At 43.8% G+C, this 20,716-nt stretch overlaps 1 protein-coding gene across 1 annotated transcript; it reads left to right on the plus strand.

Moving 5' to 3' along the window:
- Window positions 1–208: 208 nt before the first annotated feature.
- LOC139457622 (beta-1,3-galactosyl-O-glycosyl-glycoprotein beta-1,6-N-acetylglucosaminyltransferase-like) lies at window positions 209–15,973 on the plus strand. Its single transcript, XM_071238977.1, has 5 exons — window positions 209–292; window positions 7,104–7,224; window positions 11,851–12,552; window positions 13,666–13,898; window positions 15,446–15,973. The coding sequence occupies exons 2-5, from the start codon at window positions 7,154–7,156 to the stop codon at window positions 15,754–15,756; spliced, it is 1,317 nt and encodes a 438-aa protein (XP_071095078.1). The 5' UTR covers window positions 209–292; window positions 7,104–7,153; the 3' UTR covers window positions 15,757–15,973.
- Window positions 15,974–20,716: the final 4,743 nt, after the last annotated feature.

Below are 20,716 nucleotides of genomic sequence, written 5' to 3' on the forward strand. Positions count from 1 at the left end.
ACAAAACACTTTGGTCTGTGGCCTCGTATTGTGCAAACAAGAAACGATCATGTACCACTAAAACTAACGGTAACCAAAACCGGTTTGAGCACGTACTCCCCCTGGAGATTCCCACTGTTGAGTTTACGTTTGTTGAACAGCTGTAAACGTTTAGCCGAGAACAACAGGGTTTCCGGAAATCCTGTAAATGTCCGCTCAAACGCAGCAGGCTCGAAGCGGCAGCCTTAACTGATGCGACAGGGACGATGCTGCTGACGACGTAACAGAGGGAGGGGAGAGCCGTGACGGTCAGGTGGGTCACGCTAGTTCTCTGTGGGTGTAGTGACTCGTATTGTGCAACTGAAAGCGAAATATTCCCTAATGCAGAATATTAGGGGGAGTTTGGCCTTATAACGGGGATGTTAGAGTCATGCTTTTGTATTGAAGGTAGTCATTGTGGAAGCGCTTCAAGGCTGCTGACGAGTCGCTTCACTGCACCCTGTATTTACAAAAGTAGACACTGGGGACCTGAGTTTACTTACCCGTTATGCCAAATGGATGGTTTTTTATTCCTCCATAGCGTTTAAAATGTAGGCGGGTGACATAAATAATCTCATTTGTAATTTTCTTGTTCAATTTGTCTGATTCTGACACACGGCGGGACATGAGAGTGGATATATCAGCCCTACGTAAAGGTCCTATGTTTACCCTTGGTCAGGAATGAAGCTGCTGTTCACCCTCGTTATAGGGCGGTATTTTCTCATTGAGAGGTACACATGGTGTATACTCAGGTTGAGAGGTACGCGCGGTATATACTCGGATTGAGAGGTACGCGCGGTATATGCTCAGGTTGAGAGGTACGCGCGGTATATACTCAGGTTGAGAGGCTACGCGCGGAATATACTCAGGTTGAGAGGTACATACGGTATATACTCAGATTGTGAGGTACGCGCGGTATATACTCAGATTGAGAGGTACGCGCGGTGTATACTCAGATTGAGAGGTACACACGGTATATACTCAGATTGAGAGGTACACACGGTTTATACTCAGATTGAGAGGTACAGACGGTATATACTCAGGTGGAGAGGTACACACGGAATATACTCAGGTTGAGAGGTAGACACGGTAAATACTCAGGTTGAGAGGTACAGACGGTTTATACTAAGATTGAGAGGTAGACACGGTAAATACTCAGGTTGAGAGGTACAGACGGTTTATACTCAGATTGAGAGGTACAGACGGTATATACTCAGGTGGAGAGGTACACACGGTATATACTCAGGTTGGGAGGTACGCGCGGTGTATACTCAGATTGAGAGGTACAGACGGTATATTCTCAGGTTGAGAGGTACAGACGGTATATACTCATATTGAGAGGTACAGACGGTATATACTCAGGTTGAGAGGTACACACGTTATATACTCAGGTTGAGAGGTACAGACGGTAAATACTCAGATTGAGAGGTACAGACGGTATATACTCAGGTTGAGAGGTACGCGCGGTGTATACTCAGATTGAGAGATACGCGCGGTATATGCTCAGGTTGAGAGGTACAGACGGTATATACTCATATTGAGAGGTACAGACGGTATATACTCAAGTTGAGAGGTACACACGTTATATACTCAGGTTGAGAGGTACACACGGTATATACTCAGATTGAGAGGTACAGACGGTATATACTCAGGTTGAGAGGTACAGACGGTATATACTCAGATTGAGAGGTACACACGGTATATACTCAGATTGAGAGGTACACACGGTATATACTCAGATTGAGAGGTACAGACGGTATATACTCAGGTTAAGAGGTACAGACGGTATTTACTCAGGTTGAAAGGTACGCGCGGTGTATACTCAGATTGTGAGGTACGCGCGGTATATACTCAGATTCAGAGGGACACACGGTATATACTCAGGTTGAGAGGTACAGACGGTATATACTCAGGTTGAGAGGTACAGACGGTATATACTTAGGTTGAGAGGTACACACGGTATATACTCAGGTTGAGAGGTACAGACGGTATATACTCAGATTGAGAGGTACACACGGTATATACTCAGGTTGATAGGTACAGACGGTATATACTCAGATTGAGAGGTACAGACGGTGTATACTCAGATTGAGAGGTACAGACGGTATATACTCAGGTTGAGAGGTACACACGGTATATACTCAGGTTAAGCTGTACACACGGTGTATACTCAGATTGAGAGGTACAGACGGTATATACTCAGATTGAGAGGTACAGACGGTATATACTCAGGTTGAGAGGTACACACGGTATATACTCAGATTGAGAGGTACAGACGGTATATACTCAGGTTAAGAGGTACAGACGGTATTTACTCAGGTTGAAAGGTACGCGCGGTGTATACTCAGATTGTGAGGTACGCGCGGTATATACTCAGATTGAGAGGGACACACGGTATATACTCAGGTTGAGAGGTACACACGGTATATACTCAGGTTGCGAGGTACAGACGGTATATACTCAGATTGAGAGGTACAGACGGTATATACTCAGGTGGAGAGGTACACACGGTATATACTCAGGTTAAGATGTACAGACGGTGTATACTCAGATTGAGAGGTACACACGGCATATACTCAGATTGAGAGGTACAGACGGTGTATACTCAGATTGAGAGGTACAGACGGTATATACTCAGGTTGAGAGGTACACACGGTATATACTCAGATTGAGAGGTACAGACGGTATATACTCAGATTGAGAGGTACAGACGGTATATACTCAGGTTGAGAGGTACACACGGTATATACTCAGATTGAGAGGTACAGACGGTATATACTCAGGTTAAGAGGTACAGACGGTATTTACTCAGGTTGAAAGGTACGCGCGGTGTATACTCAGATTGTGAGGTACGCGCGGTATATACTCAGATTGAGAGGGACACACGGTATATACTCAGGTTGAGAGGTACACATGGTATATACTCAGGTTGCGAGGTACAGACGGTATATACTCAGATTGAGAGGTACAGACGGTATATACTCAGGTGGAGAGGTACACACGGTATATACTCAGGTTAAGATGTACAGACGGTGTATACTCAGATTGAGAGGTACACACGGCATATACTCAGATTGAGAGGTACAGACGGTGTATACTCAGATTGAGAGGTACAGACGGTATATACTCAGATTGAGAGGTACACACGGTATATACTCAGACTGAGAGGTACACACGGTATATACTCAGGTTGAGAGGTGCACACGGTATATACTCAGATTGAGAGGTACACACGGTATATACTCAGACTGAGAGGTACACACGGTATATACTCAGATTGAGAGGTACACACGGTATATACTCAGACTGAGAGGTACAGACGGTATATACTCAGATTGAGAGGTACACACGGTATATACTCAGACTGAGAGGTACAGACGGTGTATACTCAGACTGAGAGGTACAGACGGTATATACTCAGATTGAGAGGTACACACGGTATATACTCAGGTTGAGAGGTACACACGGTATATACTCAGATTGAGAGGTACACACGGTATATACTCAGACTGAGAGGTACACACGGTATATACTCAGGTTGAGAGGTACACACGGTATATACTCAGGTTGAGAGGTACACACGGTATATACTCAGGTTGAGAGGTACAGACGGTGTATACTCACATTGAGAGGTACGCGCGGTGTACAGGAAGATTACTGACTTCACAAATGTCCCGCTCTCACGGCTCCAGATTTCTTTATCCGCCTTTGAGTATTTACTCACGTGTGAGTGAGTGTGGTTTTACGCCGCTTATAGAAATATTACAGTGTCACGGCGGGGAGCGCTCGAAATGGGCTTCACACATTGTACACATGTGGGGAATCGAACCCGGATCTACAGTGTGACGAGCGAACGCTTTAACCACTAGCCTACCTCGGCGCCCATCAACACATTGGGTATTTTTCTGTTTATTTTATATATTTTTACTCCAAGTTTGGGGGTATTTTAAAACCAACGATCGAGAGAAGACGTTTTTAAACAAGAATTCTTTTATCTGTCTTAATATATGACATATAGTTCATAATGTAATAAGTAATATTTCAATAATATTAACAAACAATGATGTAATAACGTTTGTATTCCAACGTTACATCCAAACCACCACACACTGTTCAGGCAATGTTTAATAGAACGTTGGGCGAACGTTTTGGATGAACGTCATGGAAATTCGTTAAACCGACGTTGCTTCCAAACGTCACTTTCACACAACTTCCCAGCAACGTTGTAACAACGTTGTTGGTTAGCTGGGGGAGAGAAGACGTTGTGAAAAAAGGAATTCTGCATGTTGGTTGGTTGTTTTGTTGCTTAACGCCGCACTCAGCAATATTCCAGCTATATGACGGCGGTCTGTCAATAATCGAGTCTGGCCCAGAAAATCAAGTGATTAATGTAATAAGCATCGATCCAAGCAATTGGGATCGATGACATGCATCACCCAAGTCAGTGAGCCTGACCACCCGATCCCGTTAGTCGCCTCTTACGACAAGCATAGTCGCCTTTTACGGCAAGCATGGGTTGCTGAAGACCTATTCTACCCCCGGGTCTTCACGGGTCAATTCTACATGTAATGCTGTTTTAGGTGGCTTCTAATTTGCATCTGTTCATAGTGTGCCCCAAGGCACTTGTCACATTGAGTCACTTAAGCGATTTATGTTACACTAAGCGAGACGTAGCGACAGAGCTCCAGATAACTTTATGAGCAATTGATTTTCTACCATAGGGTTTCTATATTAATTGGGTTTCAACATTTATCATTGGGTAACCAATATGTTTTCGTCCATCTATTCATCTCTCAATGGGCTTTTCCCTAAAAATGAGTGAACATTTTAAAATTTAAAAGAAATGAAATAATGTTTTCGACTTGGGAAGTAAATTTGTGTTTGGAAATTAGCTCCGTTGTATGTATGCTGAACAAATCTTTATGGGGTATTTACGCGTACTGTTTTTATAATATCAGTTTTTCATTTTATGTATGCGTTTCTGTACGCAAATTAGTTAAAAGTAATTGGCGTTTAATTTTTTTAATTTTTTTTTTAAATTTTAATTATTTTTTTTTTTTTTTTTTTTTTTTTGGCTGGGTGGGGGGTGGGGGGGGTGGATTACGCAAATATCTGCTTATCTGTAGCGATTTGGTGTTGCTCTCACACTTGGGGCAGACCATAAACTGATGAAAAGTATGATGCTGTGGTGTTCTCGTATACGTGATGTCTGCTTGATCTGTACAGAATTAGAGTAAAGCCCGCTGAAAGCCTACATTGGGCAATACGCAGAGTTTTTGTCATACTAATGGGTTTGTGATTTCTTCATGCCTATTTGTAAGAAACTAACCCATATTAATTGAGTAATCCAGATTTAATTTGCTCATTTTGCACAAATACGCAGTTTACCGGGTGCTCTGAGCTCAACCATGGGCAGACCTCTACATACATATGCAAATCAACGCTATCAAGGTAATGTTTTTGTTTTGTGTAAACTTATCGCATGGACAATATATGTTCTAGTTTTAATACATTCAGCATTTATGTATGATAATTACAAATGTTTCTGCTACAAAGTTATCACATTTAAACCAAAAGGATACTAATCCTAAATAGTCATGTTTTTTTTACAGATTGTGAGAAAAAGCCACTGCGGAAAAAACCCACTCGAACAAATGCCCCAGCAGAGAATAGCCCACTCGAACAAAAGTCCCAGCTGACAATATACCACTCTAACAAAAGTCCCAGCTGACAATATACCACTCTAACTAAAGTCCCAGATGACAATATACCACTCTAACTTAAGTCCCAGCTGACAAGATACCACTCTAACTAAAGTCCCAGCTGACAATATACCACTCTAACAAAAGTCCCAGCTGACAATTTACCACTCGAACAAAAGTCCCATCTGACAATATACCACTCTAACAAACGTCCCAGCTGACAATATACCACTCTAACTAAAGTCCCAGTTGACAATATACCACTCTAAGTAAAGTCCCAGCTGACAATATACCACTCTAAGAAAAGCCCCAGCAGAGAATATACCACTCTAACAAATGCCCCAGCAGAGAACATTCCACTCGAACAAAAGCCCCAGCAGAGAATATACCACTTTAACAAAAGCCCCAGCAGACAATATACCACTCTAACAAAAGCCCCAGCAGACAATATACCACTCTAAGAAAAGCCCCAGCAGAGAATATACCACTTTAACAAAAGCCCCAGCAGACAATATACCACTCTAACAAAAGCCCCAGCAGACAATATACCACTCTAACAAAAGCCCCAGCAGAGAATATACCACTTGAACAAAAGCCCCAGCAGACAATACACCACTCTAACAAACGTCCCAGCTGACAATATACCACTCTAACAAAAGTCCCAGATGACAATATTCCACTCTAACAAAGGTCCCAGCAGTCAATATAAAACTCTAACAAAAGTCCCAGCAGAGAACATTCCACTCGAACAAAAGCCCCAGCAGACAATATACCACTCTAACAAAAGCCCCAGCTGACAATATACCACTTTAACAAAAGCCCCAGCTAACAATATACCACTCTAACAAAAGCCCCAGCTGACAATATACCACTCTAAGTAAAGTCCCAGCTGACAATATACCACTCTAAGAAAAGCCCCAGCAGAGAATATACCACTGTAACAAATGCCCCAGCAGAAAACATTCCACTCGAACAAAAGCCCCAGCAGACAATATACCACTCTAAGAAAAGCCCCAGCAGAAAATATACCACTTTAACAAAAGCCCCAGCAGACAGTATACCACTCTAAGAAAAGCCCCAGCAGAAAATATACCACTTTAACAAAAGCCCCAGCAGACAATATACCACTCTAACAAAGGCCCCAGCAGAGAATATACCACTTTAACAAAAGCCCCAGCAGACAATATACCACTCTAACAAAAGCCCCAGCAGAGAATATACCACTTTAACAAAAGCCCCAGCAGACAATACTCCTATGAGCGTGGGTTCAAGTCCGGGTCGCCCCGATTATATTTCTACGTTTGTCACCAAGTTGACCCGCCTGATATAACTGTAAAACTGTTCAAAGCGGCAGCTGACCGAATCTCACTCACTCTTGTTCAGATCGAGGCTCTGACGGAGAGGCTGTCGTCTGGTGTCGACGGATTCTGAGCATGGTAGTGTCAAGTCTCCCCATCGCGGCACGCCGATCAGAGGAAATGTCAGCAAGCTACTGGATGCTGAGGTAGGCTGGGACTGTTCAACCGGGAAGCAGTATGCTAGAAGTGTGCATTGTTGTAGGTTTATTTTCCCACAGAGAGTTCGGTTTAGTGAATGTTTGTTGATGGTGTTTCGCTCTATTAATCACTAACGTTATTAAGGAGAATGTTCACTCTTCCATTCACAGGGCCAGTGATGGCGCATAACTTGTTTCGTACCTTCGGACTTAGTCCTGCACCATGACCGTAGAATATTATTTTATGAAAAAAAAATAATCCAGAAATGCATACAAAAGCAAGTCTAGCCATCTCAAGCTAGCTAGTCCTGCACATGACCGTGAAATATATTCATTTTATGAAAAACAAATAATCTAGAAATGGATACAAAAGCAAGTCTAGCCAGCTCAAGCTAGCTAGTCCTGCACATGACCGTGAAATATATTAATTCTATGGAAAAAAAAATAATCTAGAAATGGATACAAAAGCAAGTCTAGCCAGCTCAAGCTAGCTAGTCCTGCATATGACCGTGATATATTTATTTTATGAAAAAAAAATAATCTAGAAATGGATACAAAAGCAAGTCTAGCCAGCTCAAGCTAGCTTGTCCTGCACATGACCGTGAAATATATTTATTTTATGAAAATAAAATAATCTAGAAATGGATACAAAAGCAAGTCTAGCCAGTTTAATCCTAATATTAGATTCTATTCAAAACATCATATTAAAAACTGGCAGATTTTCAGTTAAATGAACTGTTTAATATAAACTGCAAATAGATGTATTCAATATACACATCTAGCTTGGAATGTACAATTTATTTGTTACATCTAATCTTCATTGATGTATTCATTGTAATATGTCCTATGTGTAATGGAGCGGTATTAACATGAGCGCTTCGCTTGTTTACGAATCCATTTTCACACTTTTGTGAAAATAAATATATTTAAACCAAAAACGATGGAGTGAGTGAGTTGGGTTTAACGCCGCTTTTAACAGTGTTCCAGTTATATCACGGCGTGTCTGCTTAATGTGGGAGGAAAGCCTGAAGTGATGCAGGTCTCAGACGTTTACCCTTTCGGTGAAACCCACGAGCACGGGTATGGTGCTGACAAACCTAGAAACATAATCGGGGCGAACCGGGATTCGAACCCACAGTCATAGGTTTCTGGCGTACCCAAGGGACGCAACTCCGCAGAGCGAATCGCGGCGCCATAGACGACTGGGCCACCCGTGCCCCCCCAAATACGATTGAGGAGGAACAGTGTGAAAACGTAAACGTGGCGCTTTTGCGCCTAATTAAAAGTACGCGTTGTGAGGCCTATATTTACAACAACTCAAACAAACCCTACCCAGGTATAATAATACACTCAGCCATATGTATAGTGTATTGTAAAATAAAAGTAGGTATGTTCTCTGATCTGATTGGTTACAAAGTGTTGTCGAATGAGCATAACATCACTGAATTTTGGGGGTATCATCACCGTGTATGTATACATTAATTAATGGAACTATTTTTGAAATCATCAGCGTGACATGTATTCACAGAGTCTATGACATGTCGCTTCATCTTTTAGTGCTATTTCAAGATTGCAACGGGATACTGTGATCAAGTGAAATAAGCTGAACATAAGAACCACTCTGATTTTGCAATCACTGTTAATCCATGCGTCCAAGCTAGGGACCCTATTGGGTATTCTCGTCACTGTTGTCGGTCACAGATTCAAACATGAAGGGACCGCCTCCGTGGTCTAATGGTAGAGCGTCCGCCCAGATAGCGGAAGGTCCGGGGCTCGATCCCCGGCCGCGTCATACCAAAAGACGTTAAAAGATGGTACTCGTTGTTACCCTGTCTAGCGCTCGGCATTAAGGGGCTAAAACAAGGACTGGTCGGCTCGGAGGCAGTATACTGTGTCTGAGTGAGGTATTCATGTTAAACTGCGGCATGGTATCTCAGTGGGCTAGCACTATAAATCGGCATCAGTCTGGACTAGTACAAGCAGCCACACACACACGTCGCTATATTAGTGTAATAATCGTGGACGCGACGTTAAACCCAATTTCACCTCACCTCACCTCAAACATGTAGGGTCCACTTCTTCCTGAGAAATCACCAATTCATCTTCCGAGACACATTCACATTCCATGATAACTCGTCAACTAGTGTCACTGTCAGAGTCAGACCCATCGGAATGTTGTGATCAATTTGAGCTATCGATAACGCGGAAAGGAACGAAGTAATTACTATACTTCATCATGTTATACTGACATCAGCCAATAGTTTTAACAAAGAAAAGTCTTACAACAAAATAAATGAGGTGTGTACCGTAACGCCAACAACAAACGCAATTGTAGAAATAGCCTGAAATCTTTGATAGCCATTTAGAAGTTTGGAGAACATGAATACAAGAGACGTTTTTATGGATAGCAACTTCTTTTTTGCTTTGAGCTACGTTTCAGAGCTACTTCCTTGAATGAATGGATTCACCTGATGAAGGAACAAGAAGTAGCTTTGAAATATGTTCTACCAAGAATGGCACTCCACTTTAGAGGATAGTTCACGTTATGAATATTACAAAACTTTCAAGACTTTACTTCAACCAGAAATATATTTATCAGTACTCACTACGAAAAACTTAAGAAAACAGTTAATTAAATATCGACTTGGTTTGCTAGACCTATTTGTAAATGAAGGAAGAAAACCTTCCATGAAAAAAAATAAAAAGAATTTGTCCATTGTGTAATCTTGAGATAGAAAATGAAATTCATTTTGTGTTTGTCTGTCCATTTTACTATGATCTCCGAAAGAAATATATAAAAGATTATTTAATAGCAATGTCACCGATAAACGCCTTTGTAGTTATGCTGACGACAAAGAACGAATCAAATGTATTAAATCTGTCTCTTATATTAAGCATGCATTAGCCAAAAGAAAAGAATAAATCAAACAACGTGTATATCCCAATGTGTAACATATATGATTGTATCTACATGCGTAACTCTTTCTTGTATATGGGCCGGTGGCCTTTTGTACAATAAACTTCTTTGACTTTGAAACATCGTACAAATAAATAAATAAAGTTGCTATCCATAAAAAAGTGGCATGTATTCATAGAAATATCCTGTTTCACACATCGTTTTTTCATTGAATATTGACCTCAATTTGTGATATAAATGGCTTTTGAAACATTTCCGTTCATCAAAGAATGAGGAGCATATCTAAATCCTGTAACCCCACTCACAGGAAGGAAAGTACAACTTGCACAGCTTGTCATTCCTACTTGTAGAAAGCCTGGATTGCGAACGGAGGGATGGGCTTGATGTGGGTTGGGGGTAGGGTGGTCATAGTTAATTGATGCACCAATGTCCTTTAAATAATTACCCTCACGGATGTTTGTCGTGATTTGGGATGACCCTCCCCATCAGCGGGGGAATAAATCTCTATAGTTCACCCAGTCACCTTTACTTTAGTCCATCTAGTCACCTTTACTTAAGTCCATCCAGTCACCTTTACTTTAGTCCGTCCAGTCACTTCACTCTAGTCCGTCCAGTCACCTTTACTTTAGTCCGTCCAGTCACCTTTACTTCAGTCCGTCCAGTCACCTTTACTTTAGTCCATCAAGTCACCTTTACTATAGTCCATCAAGTCACCTTTACTTTAGTCTATCCAGTCACCTTTACTTTAGTCCGTCCAGTCACTTCACTCTAGTACGTCCAGTCACCTTTACTTTAGTCCGTCCAGTCACCTTTACTTCAGTCCGTCCAGTCACCTTTACTTTAGCCCATCAAGTCACCTTTACTATAGTCCATCAAGTCACCTTTACTTTAGTCTATCCAGTCACCTTTAATTTAGTCCACCCAGTCACCTTTACTTTAGTCCATCAAGTCACCCTTACTTTAGTCCGTCCAGTCACCTTTACTTAAGTCCATCCAGTCACCTTTACTTTAGTCCGTCCAGTCACCTTTACTTTAGTCCGTCCAGTCACCTTTACTTTAGTCCGTCCAGTCACCTTTACTTCAGTCCGTCCAGTCACCAATACTTTCGTTCATCCAGTCACCTTAAACATTAGTCCATCCATTCACCTTTACTTTTGTCCATCCAATCACCTTTACTTAAGTCCGTCCAGTCACCTTTACTTTAGTCCATCCAGTCACCTTTACTTTAGTCCATCCAGTCATCTTCACCCTAGTCCATCCAGTCACCTTTACTTTAGTCCATCCAGTCACCTTTACTTTAGTCCATCCAGTCACCTTTACTTTAGTCCATCCGGTTACCTTTACTTTAGTCTATCCAGTCACCTTTACTTTAGTCCGTCCAGTCACCTTTACTTTAGTCCATCCAGTCACCTTTACTTCAGTGCGTCCAGTCACCTTTACTTCAGTCCATCCAGTTACCTTTACTTTAGTCTATCCAGTCACCTTTACTTTAGTCTATCCAGTCACCTTTACTTCAGTCCGTCCAGTCACCTTTACTTTCGTCCATCCAATCACCTTTACTTAAGACCGTCCAGTCACCTTTACTTAAGTCCGTCCAATCATCTTCACCCTAGTCCATCCAGTCACCTTTACTTCAGTCCGTCTTGTCACTTTACTTTCGTCCATCCAGTCACCTTAAACATTGGTCCATCCATTCACCTTGTGCTTGTGTTTGACAGGAAGATGCGGCGCTACTGGAAGGCGCTCTTCCTGCTGGCCGTCATCACCTTCGTCATCTACTACATCGTCTACTGGGAGGAGGACAGGGTGAGGAACATGATCATTTCTGCGAAACAAAGCGCTGAGTTCATGTTCGTCCCCGCCCCGCCCCACCCGTTCCATGTCAACTGTACAGCGTTATTCCAGGGCAACAAGACAGAGATATACAACGCCATGTCCGTTCAGGCTCCACCGAACCCCCCTGTTCTTCCGCCCATAGAGTCCTGTGAAACATTCAAACAGACCCAGGGGTATATCCTCGACGTGAGCAAGGAAGAGATGGCGTTCCCCATCGCCTTCAGCATCCTTGTGTACAAGAACAGTCATCAAGCCGAGAGACTTATTCGAGCAGTCTACCGCCCAAGCAATGTGTACTGCATCCACGTGGACAGGAAGTCCACGGCCATGTTGGAAGATATGCGCCGCCTGGCGGCGTGTTTTGACAACGTGTTCTTGTCTTCCCGCCAAGTGGACGTGAAGTGGGGAACATTCTCCGTCCTTGAACCGGAACTGATATGCATGGAAGACGTCTTGAAGCACCGGAAGTGGCGGTACTTCATCAATCTGACGGGCCAGGAGTTTCCACTCAAAACCAACTACCAGCTCGTCAAGATCCTTCAGGCCTACAGGGGAGCCAATGACGTAGCGGGAACAGCAACGAGGTCTGTATGTTACGTCATAAGGGGTAGTCTAGTGGTTGGCGTGTCACTGCGAAGACGCGGTTCGATTCCCAACATGACCACAGTTTGTGAATTCAATTCATGCTGTCCCCAGTGTTAAATGTCTGAGTGAGTGAGTGAGTGAGTTGGGTTTAACGCCGCTTTTAACACTATTCCAGTTATATCGCGGCGTGTCAGCATAATGTGGGAGGAAAGCCCAAAGTGATGCAGGTCTCAGACGTTTATCACTTCGGTGAAACCCACGAGCACGGGTATTGTGCTGACAAACCTAGAAACATAATCGGGGCGAACCGGGATTCGAACCAACAATCATAGGTTTCTGGCGTGCCCAAGAGACGCAACTCTGCACTTAGACGACAGGACTACCCGTTCCCCCGCTAAATGTCTGAAGCCATATACATTGTTAAAAAACACAAGCGGTCTAACTGTTCCTCACCTCGGGAACATTTACGTATCTGTGTGTTTTCGTTTATTATTTATCTGAGAATATGATAACTAATCAGTACGGTGAATCAGTGGTTGACAAATGTAATAAGAGTTGATTTACTCGAACATACTACTTTGGAGAGTTGCTCCCCTTAAACATGCAAGGATCTTATGATCGTAGGTTCGAATCCAATATTCCCTTTTACCATTTTCCGTAACTTGTCAATTGATTTACACGGACATACTACTTTGGAGAGTTGCGTCCCTTAGACATGCAAGGATCTTATGATCGTAGGTTCCAATTCAATATTTCCCTTAAACGTTTTCCGTAACTTGTCAGTAGATTTACACGAACATTCTGCTTTGGAAAGTTGCGTCCCTTAGACATGCAAGGATCTTGTGATCGTAGGTTCGAATCCAATATTTCCCTTTACCATGTTCCGTAACTTGTCAGTAGATTTACACGAACATTCTGCTTTGGAGAGTTGCGCCCCTTAGACATGCAAGGATCGTATGACCGTTCGTTCGAATCCAATATTCCCCTTTACCATGTTCCGTAACTTGTCAGCACCATACCAGTGTGGTAAGCGTACGTGTAAGCCCTGCGTCTTTTTTAGCCTGAGTGCCGAATGTTGCGTCAAGTCAAGTAACTCATCCAACTTGTTCCAGATACAATGAGAACATCCGTCGTTTCTGGAGCGCAGGCAGTGCTCCACATGGTCTCCGTCCTGCCATTGGTTCCGTCCACATCGTCGTCAATAGACACTTTGTCAACTTCTCCGTCCACGACCCTGTGGCCAAAGACCTGCAGAAGTGGCTCAGACACACGAAAATACCTGACGAAACCTACTTCCCAACTCTCAACTACAACCCTGACCTCAACATACCAGGGACATTCAAGGGTAAGTGTCTACACCCTGACCTCAACATACCAGGGACATTCAAGGGTAAGTGTCTACACCACCACCTCAACGTACCAGGGACATTCAAGGGTAAGTGTCTACACCCCGACCTCAACATACCAGTGACATTCAAGGGTAAGCGTCTACACCCTGACCTCAACATACCAGGGACATTCAAGGGTAAGTGTCTACACCCCGACCTCAACGTACCAGGGACATTCAAGGGTAAGTGTCTACACCCCGACCTCAACATACCAGGGACATTCAAGGGTAAGTGTCTACACCCCGACCTCAACATACAAGGGACATTCAAGGGTAAGTGTCTACACCCCGACCTCAACGTACCAGGGACATTCAAGGGTAAGTGTCTACACCCCGACCTCAACGTACCAGGGACATTCAAGGGTAAGTGTCTACACCCCGACCTCAACGTACCAGGGACATTCAAGGGTAAGTGTCTACACCCCGACCTCAACGTACCAGGGACATTCAAGGGTAAGTGTCTACACCCCGACCTCAACGTACCAGGGACATTCAAGGGTAAGTGTCTACACCCCGACCTCAACGTACCAGGGACATTCAAGGGTAAGTGTCTACACCCCGACCTCAACGTACCAGGGACATTCAAGGGTAAGTGTCTACACCCCGACCTCAACATACCAGGGACATTCAAGGGTAAGCGTTTACACCCCGACCTCAACATACCAGGGACATTCAAGGGTAAGTGTCTACACCCCGACCTCAACGTACCAGGGACATTCAAGGGTAAGTGTCTACACCCCGACCTCAACGTACCAGGGACATTCAAGGGTAAGTGTCTACACCCCGACCTCAACGTACCAGGGACATTCAAGGGTAAGTGTCTACACCCCGACCTCAACGTACCAGGGACATTCAAGGGTAAGTGTCTACACCCCGACCTCAACGTACCAGGGACATTCAAGGGTAAGTGTCTACAACCCGACCTCAACATACCAGGGACATTCAAGGGTAAGTGTCTACACCCCGACCTCAACATATCAGGGACATTCAAGGGTAAGTGTCTACAACCCGACCTCAACATACCAGGGACATTCAAGGGTAAGTGTCTACACCCCGACCTCAACATACCAGGGACATTCAAGGGTAAGTGTCTACAACCCGACCTCAACATACCAGGGACATTCAAGGGTAAGTGTCTACACCCCGACCTCAACGTACCAGGGACATTCAAGGGTAAGTGTCTACACCCCGACCTCAACGTACCAGGGACATTCAAGGGTAAGTGTCTACAACCCGACCTCAACATACCAGGGACATTCAAGGGTAAGTGTCTACACCCCGACCTCAACGTACCAGGGACATTCAAGGGTAAGTGTCTACACCCCGACCTCAACGTACCAGGGACATTCAAGGGTAAGTGTCTACACCCCAAGCATACCAGGTGCATCGAATGAACACACACACCAACCACACACGTATACCCTCCCACACCCACAAACACCGATCTACCACAGCACACACTGCTCATAATGTCACGTGATGGTACTATCCCCCTTATTTTGCAGGTGTCCCACGCCTTGAACCATTCCTTGCTCGATATAAGAACTGGGACCACGGCCTGCTGGCTTACAAAGACGACTGCCGGGGCAAGTACCTGAGGGAAATCTGTGTGCTGGGGGCGGGTGACGTCGCCCAGTTGATCACGAAGAGACAGCTGTTTGCCAACAAGTTCGAGGAGGGGTTCCAGCCGGCTGGCCTGTCGTGTCTGGAAGAGTGGTACCATGATCAGACCAGACGGGAACGGGCAGGACACAGGGAGTACGACACGACATTCTACAGCAAGCTGGACTTCGTTCTCAATCAGATCAGGAGATGACGGAGCCTAGTTTCTCCTGGGTGGATAACTGGTTTTTTTCATCAACTGAGAGAAAATGGCAGCAGCTGGAGATCAATGGAAAGCGGACGTCAAGACTCGAGCGACGGAGGTTTTCATCTGCAGAATGTTGTGAAAGTAGGGGTGGTGAATAGATGCTATCACAGCAGGAGTGGTTGTTTAGATTCGGGGCACCTGCTGCAAATCCCCATGCAGACTGGTCGGGAAAAAAAAAAAAGATATCACCCAATGGGTGAGGGGGTGGGGGTGGGGGAGGTGTGGGGGTGTGGGGTGTGGGGGGGTGGGGGCAGAGTTGGCCCGGCCTAAGCCCCTTGAATGGTGCAAGATGGCGGAGTAGAGGAACTGAAATAGTGGTGTGAGGGATGCCCAAGCAATCCTGGTGTGTCTTGTCCAGTGAGTGAATGAGTATGGTTTTACGCCGCTTTTAGCAATATTCCAGCAATATCACAGCGGGGTACACCAGAAATGGGCTTCACACATTGTACCCATGTCGGGAATCGATCCCGGATTTACGGCGTGACGAGCGAACGCTTTAACCACTTGGCTACCCGACCGCCCCCTGTATCTTGCCCAAAGTTGGAGACGACACCGCACGGGACGAGAAAGGCTGAGTGCCCCCTAGATGCAAATCCAGGCTGTTGTTTGGGTAGGCGGGATGGGGAGTTAAGTATTGGAGAAAACACGCTTACGAGGTTTTGGTTCTATATACGTCTTTGGGTAGACAGAGCTTGCCATGGGAAGAGGGAAAAACAAGGAGGTGAAGGCCCCTGCGGTTTTTCCCGACCCCCAGGGCATGCTCTGTCTACCAAAACCGAGGGAAAGTGTATTTCCATACTTATAAACCGTCTAAATTGATTAAATGTTACAACGAGCATCTATAAATGAGGCGCTTCATTATAACGCTTCCTTGAAGACGTGATATCAAAACTTGCACGTGAAATTCGCTGAGCACTTGGATGTGTCAACAACATAACACAATTAAAATACTTACTTTTAAATTAAAGTGAAATCTTCGGTTTCTAAATGTTTGTGTTGCAATATTCCACTTCTTTTAAACTTTTCAAAACGAAAATTCGCAAATTTTAAAGGTGTCTTTTGCTTTACAAGATTTTCGACTTTAAACAATCCAACGGTTACATAGAGGTAGTTGTGACGTAATGGCTAGCAGTTACTGCACGTGAAAATTGTGGGTAGGCTTTTCAATGTCAGTGTGTGAGTGTGCCTACTTGACCATGTGCACGAGTATTTTAATATCAAGAAGGTAATTTATTGAATCACATGAGCCCATGTGTTATTTCACGAGTTGGACGTTCAAACCCCACGAAGCCCCCGCCACTGCCAGGTGATTGATGTAAGGGAGATAACTGCAGTACAGAACTGTTCATTCGTGACCATCTCGTGTTATTCCGGGACAAGCCGAAAAGCGACTCGTGCCCCTGCCATTTTTGCGACCGGGTTCCGTCTTTGCGCAAACGGGCATACCTAAACATTTGTCAACTTGTTGCGTAATGGTTCACATTTATTTCCACATATATTATATATATTTCAGATGCAATTTAAAGCACATCGGGACGTGCGGAATTATACAGTATGATTGAACACATTTAACTGTGTCTTGGGTATATTTTTAGATGCAAGACATATGTAAAATCAAAAATTATTTCTGAGGGATTCTTTGACGAAGAACTTGAAATCATGCGCGGCTTCTGATTGATTTGTCGTATTTTCGCACATTACATTCATCGATAGGGGGACGAGTCTTCTTGCAGGTTACGGAAAGGGGCGATTGGTGGCGAATGAGGACGCATGCGCATGCGTGTTGAATGAAAGCGTGTGGTTATTAGAATGGTATGTTGTTGTCACTCAGACAAATGTACTTTATTCAGTTCTTTCGGCCCTAGGACCATAATAAAAACAAGATGGAAAAAATGATTAAATGTATGTGCTGAATAAACGGTTGGAGAAAAGTACACTTTGTGTTGCAGGGATTTTCCTTTTGTTTTTTGTTGTTGTTGTTTAACGCCGCATTCAGCGATATGATGCTTCTAGTCTCTAGTACTTCACAAACAACACAATAATTCATCCTCAATATGACCAAAGCCTCTTGTATGGCAGAACAAACAGAAGCTATCGGTATATGGAAGTGAGGTGAAATGGGGTTTAACGTCGCGTCCAAGATTATTGCAATTATATAGCGACGTGCATGTACGTGTGTGTGTGTGTGCGTGGCTGTTTGTACTAGTCCGGACTGATGCTGATTTATAGTGCTAGCCCACTGAGATACCATGCCGCAGTTTAACATGAATACCCCACTCAGACACAGTATACTGACTCAGAGCCGACCAGTCCTTGTTTTAGCCGCTTAATGCCGAGCGCCAGACAGGGTAGCAACAAGTACCAACTGTTAACGTCTTTTGGTATGACCCGGCTGGGGATCGAACCCCGGACCTTCCGCTCTCTGGGCGGACGCTCTACCATCAGACCACGGAGGCGGTGGTCTATGGGGTGTTTGTAGGGCGGCCGCATTCAACAGCAAGTCTGAAGTTATTACACCGAAACATGGTTAATATATTCCGTTGGTAAGAGAGAAGGTCACAAGATAAATAGGTTTCTACATTTAGTTAAGATTTAAACTGAGAGTAATAATTACGATTAGATGAAGCGTCGAGGGATTGATGCCTATATTGAAAGAATCAATCATAAAATCCCTGTTTTAGGATTACTATCAATGATCAATGATGAATGAGTGAGTGAGTTGGGTTTAGCGCCGCTTTTAACAATATTCCAGTTATATCGCGGCGTGTCAGCTTAATTTGGGAGGAAAGCCCAAAGTAATGTAGGGCTCAGACGTTTACCACTTCGATGAAACCCACGAGCACGGGTATGGTGCTGACAAACCTAGAAACATAATCTGGGTGACCCGGGATTCAAACCCACAATCTTAGGTTTCTGGCGTACCCAAGGGACGCAACTCTGCACAGCGAATCGCGGCGCCTCAGACGACAGGGCCACCCGTGCCCCCCTTTCAATGATGAGATGCAGCCAATGTCCTGAGACAGCTATATAAATTCAAAACCATATCTAAGTAAAATATTTTTCATATGAGATCCAATGTATGTTTACCATTATCATCAAGAGTTTTATTTATTTTATATGCTTGGTGGGGAAGTATATACTGTGGTACCTGGGTTATTCTGCGCCAGTACTTAACTGCCCTGAATGTACATATATTATAACGATATTGCATTGTATACTTGTAAACTCTCAGAAATGATTTAAAGAATCTCGTGTGCACACTCTCTCTCATGTTACAATAGGCGGGTGCACATACGTAGGACCCATAGCACAGAATAGTTGTGATGATAGCATCAACAGTGAGTGAGTGAGTTGGTTTTACGCTGCATTTAGCAATATTCCAGCAATATCACGGCGGGGTACACCAGAAATGGGCTTCACACATTGTACCCACTTCGGGAATCGAACCCGGGTCTTCGGCGTTACGAGCGAACGCTTTAACCACTAGGCTACCCGACCGCCCGGGATATTCCAGAGGAAATTAACATTAGCACGATACCTTTAGCAAGTCCAAGTTTGGCGGCATGAAATGAACGTACAACGCAGCCCTCGAAAGAGTCACATATCCGACTAAAATGCAGGTAGCAGCGACAAACGGGATCGATCGGGTGGTCAGGCTTGCTGACTTGGTTGATGCATGTCACCGTATCGTATATGCCTTGTATACTCACTCAATACTCTGCTATCATAATATAAAGTTCCATGACCCTCATCCAGTCACATCACTGTGCATAGTTGCGTCCCTTAGGCTCGCCAGAAACCTATGATTGTGGTTTCGAATCCCGGTTCGCCCCAATTATGTTTCTAGGTTTGTCAGCACAATACCCGTGCTCCTGGGTTTCACCGAAGTGGTAAATGTCTGAGACCTGCATCACTTCGGGCTTTCCTCCCACATTAAGCTGACACGCCGTGATATAACTGGAATACTGTTAAAAGCGGCGTTAAACCCAACTCACACACCCACTCACTCATCCAGTTACATGCTGGATTATTTCTGGCAGGAAACATGGGTGCTAACTTTTACATATAGGACACCTTGAATATTTTTAGATGAAAATAAGAAGATCAGACTAGTGGTGAGCTTGGCCTTTCAGGATATTGAAAAATACTGAACAGCATTATTATTTTCTTCACAGAACTGAAGATATCCAAAGTGGGGTGTAAGTACCCAAATTGCAGAATTGCACCAGGGCCCCGTTCCACAAAGCGATCGTAGCGCTAAGATGATCGTAACTCCTATACTTGAACATAGACTTACGACAGACTTAGTACTTAGATCGCTTTGTGGAACGGGGCCCTGATTGGGTGTGTGGGTGTGTATGTGTGTGGGGAGAGTGTGTTATGTTATTATGTCCTGACGATTCTTGCTCCTTTTGAACATGTTAACACGGTGTCACGCTTGTTTTCATCGTTCTAACAATTGTAGTCATTATTGTAACAGCTAAGTCAGTCTCGCATTATTCCATTATGCATGTTAACATAAGGTATCACACTTGTTATCATCGTTCTAAGAATGGTATTCATTATTGTAACACCTAGGAAGTTCTGCATTATTGCTTTAAGCATGTTAACAACCGGTGTCTCTCTTGTTATCATCGTTCTAAGATGTGTTCATTATTGTAACACCTAGGTTGATCCTGCATTATTGCTTTAAGCATGTTAACATCGTTCTAAGAATTGTATTCATTATTGTAACAGCTAAGTCAATTTGGCATTATTCCTGTAAGCATGTTAACAACAGGTTTCACGTCCATTATCATCTTTCTAACAATTGTATTAATTATTGTAACAGCTAAATCAGTCTCGCATGATTCCTTTAAGCAAGTTAACACCCGGTGTCTCTCTTGTTATCATCGTTCTAAGAATT

The sequence above is a fragment of the Haliotis cracherodii genome, unplaced genomic scaffold (assembly GCF_022045235.1).
Source record: "Haliotis cracherodii isolate W230 unplaced genomic scaffold, xgHalCrac1.p SCAF_12, whole genome shotgun sequence".
Lineage (NCBI taxonomy): Eukaryota > Metazoa > Mollusca > Gastropoda > Lepetellida > Haliotidae > Haliotis > Haliotis cracherodii.

Coding starts and splice junctions, on each gene's coding strand:
- LOC139457622 (XM_071238977.1), top strand. CDS start 7,154: ATGGTAGTGTCAAGTCTCCCCATCGCGGCACGCCGATCAGAGGAAATG. Junction 7,225..11,850: donor GCAAGCTACTGGATGCTGAG/GTAGGCTGGGAC, acceptor TGTGTTTGACAG/GAAGATGCGGCGCTACTGGA. Junction 12,553..13,665: donor GTAGCGGGAACAGCAACGAG/GTCTGTATGTTA, acceptor AACTTGTTCCAG/ATACAATGAGAACATCCGTC.